The 9,999-nt window shown below is 42.6% G+C and overlaps 1 protein-coding gene across 1 annotated transcript in view; it reads left to right on the top strand.

Moving 5' to 3' along the window:
- Window positions 1-536: 536 nt before the first annotated feature.
- The window catches only part of GUCY1B1 (guanylate cyclase 1 soluble subunit beta 1), a 46,965-nt gene continuing 37,502 nt past the window's right edge, over window positions 537-9,999 (top strand). The window contains exons 1-2 of the mRNA XM_023636396.2: window positions 537-864; window positions 1,516-1,589. Of these exons, the coding sequence (XP_023492164.1) occupies window positions 862-864; window positions 1,516-1,589 (77 nt within the window). The 5' untranslated portion in view covers window positions 537-861. The remainder of the gene's footprint in view (window positions 865-1,515; window positions 1,590-9,999) is intronic.

Below are 9,999 nucleotides of genomic sequence, written 5' to 3'. Positions count from 1 at the left end.
GCATCAGTTACCTCTGAGAAACAACGGAGGGCAAGATCTGGACAGTTAACAACTCCCTGGAGTCGTGACTCCCGGCCGTGGTGTGGGATCAGATGTCCCACCAGGATCAAACACAGAACGTCACGGGATCTGGCAGGGACGTTTAGTCATGCGCAGAGCTCGTTTTGACACGACACTCACCCAACTATACTAATGAACATTTCAGCTGGCTCCTTCAACTAGTCTCATTGACTAAAAGTAAAATGTGTTACGCTAAGTATTATTAGCTTTCAGTTTGCCATAACTGTTGAAGAGACCAAGCCACAAAGGAAATGTTTATCTGCAAGATGACAATAAAACATGAGGATGCTGACCACGAGAGTATATTCCTTTTAAGGCTTGTGCGTTGCAAAATTCGCAAACACGCACACACACCCCTCCTTAGTTTTTGCTACCCCTGAGGACAGAACTGTGGATAAGAATACATTTGGTGGGACCACGACAGCTGCATTCTACCTGGCAGGAACACACGCAAGAGGCGCGGGTGGGGCTTCTCCGTCGCCATTGTTACGGCCTCAAATGAAAGCCTTGTCACCGGGGCGGAGGTGGGAAGGCACTGGAGCGCAGTAGCGTGGAGAGCATCCGAATTCCCTCCTCTGTTGCTGATTGGGCGAAAAACGGGAGGCAGCGGCCAGCCCCTGCAGCTCGACTCGCCATTTGCTGCGGAGAGGTGGCAATCAGGGCGGGCCGAGCTTCTGTGCTCCTTCCACTCTACGCTGCCGCCGCGGTCCTGTTGCGCTGTCGCCGCTACAGCCGCCGCCTGGGTCCCCTCAGCCGTGCTTCTGCGTGGGGGCCGCCTCCCCGGCTCCGGGCGCAGACATCATGGTGAGTGCTTTCGCCGGGTCAGGCTGGCTCTTCCTGTCGCGCCGGGCCTGGCCGCTCCAGGGAACCGGCCGCACGCCAGGAGATTGGCGCGGGGGCCCGGGGAGCGCACCGCGGGGCGCGGGAGCAGCCTGGCTGTTTGCCTGCGTCCGGGGTAGGGGAGGTGGGAGCGTCGGGAGTCGCGGCGGGCGGTGGGTGCCTTTGCTTCCTAGGGGTCCGCCGCGCTGCGCCGCGCCGCGGGTTCCCGAGCTCGGGAAGGGGACGCGCGGCCAAGGCTCGGGGTCTTCCAGGCTCTGCCGGCCTCGCTGGTGCGAGAGGCTGAGCGCGGGCAGCTGGGGAGGCGCCGGGTTCGCATCCCTTCCGCCACGCTTTCCCGGATGCCCAGCCGGCGTCGGAACGGTGACAGGTGAGCAGGGTAAGAAGATGGCATGGTGTGGGGCAGATGGTGACTGAGAGGATCTGCCCTTGATTCGGGCGGGGGTTGCGACCCTCTGATGCCCCTCTGGAGCACCAAGTACCCCGAATAGAGCGGAACCCGGGGGTGAGGTATAAGGTTAAACCAGCGCAGCGGCAGCAGATGCATGAGCCTCGACCTCAAGCCCCTTCCCACCCACAACTGGGTCCTGACGCTCAGATCTCCCCCTGTCCCCGCAGTACGGATTTGTGAATCACGCGCTGGAGCTGCTGGTGATCCGCAATTACGGCCCGGAGGTGTGGGAAGACATCAAGTAAGTGACTGGCTCCTCTAGCTCCCGCCCGGCGCTGGCGCCACCTCGGGGGGTCCGGGGCGGCCCCCGCGCCTCGCTTCGTCCCCCGCTTCCTGCTCGGTCGGTCGCGGGCGCGCATCCTTGGAGCTGCCTCCGCCCGCCGCGGCCGGCTGCAGCTGCGCTCCCACGCTCCGGGGCGCGGACCCGGAGAGGAGGGGCGGCGGGCGGGGCCGGAGCGCGAGAGCCGGGAGAAGGAGCCCCCGGGTCACCGCGGTCTCCAGACCCGGCCGGAGCGTGGGAACGCACTGCCAGCTCCGGGGCGGCTCCCAGGCTCTGCAGGCCGGCGGCTCCCACGCGGAGAGGGGCCGGGGGACCACAAAGGCCTCCGCGACGTTCAAGTTCCCAGAGGCCTTAGAAACAAATGGAAGACCTGGGCTCCTTTGTAATTCACACACCTTGCAGACACATAAAATAGTTAAGCCTTTTCCATATACTAAAACTCACTTGAGACTATTTCTTGAGCCACTGTGAATCAAGTGCATTTATTCATCTGAAATAAAGTGAAATTGGACTGTTTTTCCTTTCATTTTTCCAAACCCTTCCTCCTCCCCCGCTTTCTTTTGGTTTCCCCTGTGGTGAAGGCTGTCACTTGTGGGAGAGCATCTTAGATTCGGTCTAGAGTTGTGAGCCCAGTGCTCTGGATGTGAAGGGGAATACCACAGCCGCCTGCGAGTTTAAGCCTGTTGGAATAATGGGTCATCTCTGCAGGCACATTGAGCATTGCAATCTGAGAAAGTTCTCTATCTTTTCTTCTCTCTTATCCTGGTGAAATTTGCATTTAACTTGTATAGATGACCACAACCAACTAGCTACACCAAACCCAAATATATGGATTTTCTTATTAGAACAACGATCTGTCACATTCAAACAGAGGTAGAGGGAGTGGTTACTGGGAGGGCAGAGGAGAACACGTGGTTATTATTTACTCTCATTTCTTGTACTCACTGATTTCATTTTGTTATATCAAGTAGGTGATACTTTCATGCTATTTTTTACCCAAATACATTGCAATTATTAGCAATCAATTCTAACAGGCCTTATTATGCAGTTACATGATAGTGATTTCTTATAAATATCTGTTTCCATGGAAATGACCAGGGTTAACTATTAAGCTCTAGAATGCAACTTTTCCTTCCCTTGGGTCTGTATCATTGAGCACTGTTTCACATTACGTAGGCTATTTGTGTTACCCACACGACACACTAATACAAAGAGAAACGTGTGGTTAAATCAGACGAGAATCCAGGCACTAAAGCTTAGTGTGGGATTTGGATTTTTTGTCCATCTTAATACCTTACTAATTTTTGTTTTACTTGCTAGAGTTATAGAGAAGGCAGACATCAAGAGCGAGATTTTAAACAGTGTAACTTAAGTCTAGGATTATTCGTAAGTGGCTGTCTTTGTGAATAAAGCATCATGTGTATCCCCCACATGATATTTTCTCATCCGTAGATGGAAATTCCCAAATTTCCTGGTGGATATGCTATGACAATGAGTATGTTTAGAATTTTGAGAGCACGATAAAAGATGGCTGTTATGGTTGAACAGTCATTATCTATTTTAACCAGATTTAGAATGTATGTCCTACTAATTATCAATTTAGATCATGATGAAAGAGATGAAAAATTATACTTCATGGAGAAATGTATCAGAAATTAAAAAAATTAAATTATCAAGCAATTTGTTGTCTTGGCCATATTTTCCCCAGAGAGGGTCGAATATCTAAAAATAAACAAATTCTGCTGATGTGACAACTTAACTCTGCCAAATCACACTAAGGATATTGTTGCATCCCACTTTGAAAAACAATTTATTAATTTTTAATTAATATCTTTTAATTTATTTCTAAGTTGCTTTGAACAGTATTCTTAATGTGTTCAAGTGCTAACAATTTAAATCATTCGAAACATTTTTTTTTCTGGTAAAATGAAACAAATCATATGGGTCTTTTTCTTATAAAATTACCTCAGGACTGTGTGCCCCTGAAAGGAAAATACTATTAGTTAAACTAGCGTTTGTAATCCAGGTGTTAATTTTGATTCTTTTTTGTCTAAGCATCCCTTTTGGCGGAGCCTGTGTAGTTTTGGATACGGCTTAGTATGTGAACTAGAGAACGTTGCTCAGCTTTCTGCATTGAGGGGAGTAAAGCAACCCGTTGGTTTCCAACCCAGTCAGGACCCCAGAGGGATTTCTGTGTGCTCCGCGGAAGAGAGCATCTTTAGCACAGCAGAGAGCTTCCCACTGCCTGGGCTCAGGAGAGGAGAAATTGGAGGAGTTTTTAAAAAATATTCCTTAGAAGATTCTGATCCTTCCTCCCAATCTCATCCTCTACTCCAGGGAAGACCACTTCAGTCAATGGTCCTCAATACTTTTACTTTTAACTTTTTATGAAAAGCTACATATATGAAAAGAAAAATTGTACGTTGTTTCTTTAAGTACTGAAGTCCTCTATCTTCCTTTTTAATCTGTCTAAATTGGTGTTTATAAAATTTTATGTAATACTTTTTTTGTTTAGTAGGAAGTGGCCATCCATCCTTCATGAGAAAGGACGCCAAACATTTAATGACAAATAAAACCTAAGTAACAGATTCCAGACAGAAAATTCTAAGTGGATAAGAGCCAAAAATGCTTCATTGTAAATTCAGTATCCACTTACACTCTCACCAACAATATAACTATTTCGCAAGAGCTTTAAATTCCTCTTTTTAAGAAAAAGAAAAATTTCTAGACCAAGAGTTGGCAGACTTTCTCTTAAAGGGCCAGATAGTAAATATTTTAGGTGCTGCAGGGCAAGAGTGAATATTGAGGATATTATCTAGGTACCTATGTAACTATTAAAATGTAACCATTTAGAAATGTAAAAACCATCTTTGCTCCCGGATCACACAAAAACAGGTGGTGAGCTGGATTGACCCGCCGACTGTAGATTGCGAACCTCTGATCTTGACCATAAATACATGTGCAAACACAAAGGAGACCTCCAAATCTACTTCAAATCTTGTTTTGTTGGATTTCTTTTAATTTTCAGATGGTCCTTCTAGAAACCATGGTTCCTAAGTGAGGAGAAAAATCAATCATCATTTCAGAAAAAACATGAAGTCAGGAAATACATGTTAGAAAGCGTGTAAATATTTGACTTAATCATCTCTGTCATCCTACCATCAGTACTGGCAAAACTAATCATTGCATCAAATTCCTGGGTTCGATTTTAGATTTTCTAACTTCACTGGAACATAAAGATGGATTCGAAAAACAAAACACCGAAGATGATTAAAATTCTATTAAAAACAAACAAACTAAAACACCTTCTGAAAACTAATTATTTTGCCTGGAGTCAAGCAGGTTTAGGAACAAATTAAAAATAGATTTGAAATTCCAAAGGGCTACACAGTGTGTTGATTAATGCTGCTCTCTTGTACTAAAAGATCTGAGATAAACATTTGAATCAAAATTTTGGTGTGAGATTTGAAAGTGATGTGATAACATTCTTAGTTGATAAACATTGGAGTAAATCCCTCTAGAAGAGGGTCAATCATCTCTGAGTGAAGATGACATATATGTTTCCCATGGTTTTATCTGATTCACCTATAGCGGGCAGCATACTTTTTCATTGATTGATTCATTCCTTGTTTCATTCTCTAGTTAGGCTTATTTTTAATGAGCATAGTCTAGTGTTTTGGGCAGCGAGAATAGAAATGTGAGTGCTATACTCCTTGCTTTCAAATATAGTCCAGAGATACAGGATATTTGTCATCTTATTGTTTCTTGATTTTTCTGCCTGTAAAATATGGAAACATTTGACTGTTGGATAGTATATTCTGTTCTTCCAGTTTTGAAATTAATATATCTAGTTGAATTTGCTAATCATGAATTAATCATTATGGTTCATATAAGCAAATGCTTTGCTATAGGCTAGTTATGTGACTTTCCTATTTGCCTAAATTTTCCAAGCCTCAGCTGCATAAGGAAAAAACACCTACCTTATAGGATTGTTGTAATGCATTGAAAAATTTCTGTATAAACTGCCTAACACCGTTCTTAAAATATAATTGCTTAATAAATGGTAGTAGCTATTATTAATTTTACTCCGGAATCAACGGTTTTCAACTTTTTTCTTCGCCAGCTCATCTGAAAGATATGCAGCTCTCCTTTAAATAACAGTAGCTCATTGAAGTCTACATACTACACTAGTGTAAATGTGCCCTCATCACGCTGGGATAACTTCGCTGTCATATTCATGAGGCTCTATAAACAAAGTTCTATAACTTTCTGTACCCATGCTCAAGTAGGTTTTATAATATTAACGATACTTTATATTATAAAAGAGGTTTAAAATTTGCTGAGTCCTTTACTCTGTAATTTCACGTGAGTGCTAAAACATCCATTTGAAATGAGAAAGACTTTCTAGCTCAATTTTTTCCCCGGCTTCATTGGTATATAATTGGCACATAACATTGGGTAAGTTTAAAGTGTGCAATGTGTTGATTAGATACCTTTATAAATTGCAAAATGATTTCTACCGTAGTCTTACCTACCACCTCCATCCTGTCACACGGTTACCCATTCTTTTTTGTGGTAAGAACATTTCAGATCTACTTGCTTAGCAATATTCAAGTATATGATACAGTATTATTACCTATAGTCACCATGCTGTACATTAGATCCCCAAACTTATTAATCTTGTGACTGGTTGTCTGTACCCTTTGAACAATATCTCCCCATTTTCCCCACCCCCCAACCCCTGGTAACCACCACTCTATCCTCTGTTTCTCTGAATTTGTCGTTTTTAGATTCCACATATAAGTGAGCTCAATGTTTTTTGTGTTTTTTTTTAATGATAAAGCTGAGTTTTCAGAGGTTAAATGAGTGGTCTAGGGAATTATACACAAGAAGCTGAAGCGTCAGAACTCCCACCCTGCTCTTCTGGTGCCAAGTCCACTGCTTCTTTTAAGATAGAATGGGAGCTAAAAAGGAAACTCTATTAATTTTTGTACCTAGAAACTTTCTCAGTACAAATAAACAAGTTAATATACAGATGAAAAATAGGCAAACTAGGTAATTGTTAGGATCAGGAACTTTTTCTGTAGAAAGATCTGCTTGTTGGCCTGAAAGATAAAGGAAGGCACAGTATGTTAGCTAATAAGCTTACTAACATATGAAGTTATTTCTGCAGGTGGAACTAAATATCCTGTATAAACTCCTTCACGGACCTACCAGTGAGCTCTTTGCATGGGGTTCTCTTGGGAGCTGGACTATGTCTGATGAGCGGCATGGCCCCTAAGTGATAAGCCAGGTGGTCATAGCCCTGTCTCAGGGTTTTTCTTTAACAATCTGAAGTATCCCCCAGAGATCAAGCGGGGTCTTTGTTTTCCTTACACTCTGCCATCTTCGAGAATTAAAAAAAATCATAGAAGCATATTATTTAATTAGGTGTGTCAGAGAAGGAGCTTTGCACGTTAAAATGAGCAACAGGAGAGAAATCGGAAAATCTGTTTTCTCCCTCTTAACATACTCAGACCTAGTTATGGCAAATGTTAACTAGACATTGGTGCTATTAGCAAGGAACAATGTCCTTTCAACTCTCTTGCCTCTCCCAGAATAAGGGACTCTAGCAAATGTTTCTCTTCAATGTGTTGGAAAGCGATAGTTGTGGCTCAATACTGTGCAGACGTCAACAGGAAAACCCACTTAAAGAAATCTGCATAACTGGCCCAGTTCGGAGGGTGACTCCTTAGAAGATGTGATTACTTACAGCTTTTCTATTGGCTCCTCTGCTTCTTTGTTCATTAAAGAGGAAACAGTCGGGAAAATGGGGTCTTTGTTTAAGTCTAGCAAAAGGGAGTACCTTTTGCTATAGCAGAAGATGTTGAGGTTAAAGAGCTTTCTACTCCAAGCAAAAGGTAAACATTCTGAAGTATTTATTGTATCTCTTTGGTACTATGGCTTTGGTTTTATTGCATATTCTGATCTACTTGCCACTCATTGTTGGATCATGAAATATTAAATTGTTGCTGTATTGAAATTCTTTGTGGTCAATCTTTAAATCACCCAAACGTGGGAACCTTTCAGTCCACATGTCCCACTTGCTGTCAGCACTCCAGCCTCGTGGGCCTGTTTTCATTCCTGAACCATACTGTGCGTTTACACGTGTCAGGATAACGCCTGGGCTTAGGAGGGTCTCCTTTTCTGCACTGTCCCCACCCCCTCCCATAAACATAAATAAGTCTCAGCTTTGAGATAGCCAAACAAATGTCTCTTTTTAAGGGAAGACTTCTCTCACCTCCAAAACTGTGCTTTTCCTTCATAGTACATGCAAGCATTTATAATTATGCGTTACTACTATTATTTAATTAATGTCTGCCTTGTCTCACTAGACTTTAGCCTCTACGACTATTGCCTCAGAGAAAACCTCCCTCTTTCTCTCTCCCTTTCTCTCTCTTTCGTGTGTGTGTGTGTGTATATATATATATATGAATTATCTTACACATTTTACTTTCCAGAGAATAGAGCACGTGTGTATTCATCACAGATATTTTTTTTCTGTAACCAGGATTTGTTATGTCAGAATGGTGGCATCTTCAACTACTATTTAATAAAATATAAGCTCTGTTGAAATGGGCATTTGTTGTATCAGCAAAGACAGAAGATTTAGCAATAAATGATGGGATCTCCTTTTGGAAGGGTCAGAGTTCGTACATGGATATAATGGAAGGATCAAGGACACTGCTGTTGGGTTATCAATTTCATATACCAAAAGACAGTTATTTGATTGGATTCAGGACAAGGTGGAATCCTTTAGCAAGTGTCTAAAGGCGGGTGTCTGTGGTGCTGTTTAAAGTCAGTGTCATAGACTACAGATAAATGGTTGCAGTACCGAAATTAAATTTAAAAACCAGATGAGAATGCTCACCATGTCATTCAATTTTGAATGTATATTTAATATATATTATCAACATAGATGTATATTTATATATATTGGACACTTACCTTATGGTTCTGTAGTCACAGTCCTAACTGCTTTATATTCATTGTCTCACCTAATCCTCAGAACCACCGTAGAAAGCAGAGTGGTTCGTTATTCTCATTCTATAAACAAGAGAACTGAGGCTTTAAGACTTTAAGACCCTCCTTCAGACCGCTCAGCTGTTAATCCTCAGAGCAGGGATTTGGACCTGGGTAGGCTTATAATCATCCTATTGTGTGCTTTCCCCCAAAGAGAAGGACCCAGGACTTTCTCCTTTCCAAAGACAAACAATCTAGTGTGGACCTGGCAACGTATTTGTGTGTTAGTACTACCCATTTGTTTGTTTGTTTGTTTGTTTTATTGGAATATTCAAGCACTCATACAGGTGGTTTTGACTATCATGTTTTTAAAGGTGGTTTTATTCACCAACCAGGACATCTACTAAAGAAAAGCAGAGTCTCAGAAATTTTGAGCAACTTATTTATTTTTGGAAGAGTTGTGACTCAGTGTGCTCATGAGGCAAGTTGATGAAGTACACACACAAGGGTCTCAGTGAATTCATTTGTCTGATGAAGCTATTGAAATTGGCTCATAGGAAATGTCTGTGGAAGTGTCTTCAGAATTCCGTCAATTACTAATGAGGCTCTTGTGGCAAGCTGGACACAGCCAGAAAAAAATGCAATGATATATCAAGAGCAATGTTACTTTGCCTCAATCCATGTCAGTCCTGAGAGCATTTGCTGTTGCAGTTTACAGCACTTGGATGAGTGAACGCACTGACTTGAAAGAATTGACCTTTACCACCTGAAAGAGGGTCCAACTAGGAAGCCATGGGCTGCATTTATAGGGCCTGTCTCTCCCCTTGGCAGCTCCCTCAAACTAGAGTCTCTCCTATAGGGATTCAGACTCATTTGGAATCATTGGATTGGGCTATTGAAAATGGACAGACCATTAATGCTTCACAGCTACTCAGAAAAAGGCAATGCAAATTTTTTAATTTTTCAGATATTAGGTATAATTGCCTCTGTTTTATGGTGGGAGATTTTAATTTTAATAATGGTTGAGCACAATTCAGCATTTATGATGTCCTTACAGCTTATTAAAAATGGACTGTTCTTTGGGCGGGCCTGGTGGCATGGTGGTGAAGTTGGCACACTCCACTTCAGTGGCCTGGGGTTAGCAGTTTCAGATCCCGGGTGTGGACCTACACACGGCTTATCAAGCCATGCTGTGGCAGGCATCTCACATTTAAAATAGAGGAAGATGGGAACAGATGTTAGCTCAGGGCTAATCCTCCTCAACAGAAAAAGAAACAAAAGGGCCATCCTGAGACTTATTGTCAATATGACATGTACATACTGTCTTTTAATACACTGTGTGCTGTGAGAATGATTTTTAAAGAATCAG

This window comes from Equus caballus, chromosome 2 (assembly GCF_041296265.1).
Source record: "Equus caballus isolate H_3958 breed thoroughbred chromosome 2, TB-T2T, whole genome shotgun sequence".
In the NCBI taxonomy this organism is placed as follows: domain Eukaryota; kingdom Metazoa; phylum Chordata; class Mammalia; order Perissodactyla; family Equidae; genus Equus; species Equus caballus.
Note: the sequence above shows the minus strand (reverse complement) of the source record. Positions and strands in the feature narration are given on the sequence as shown.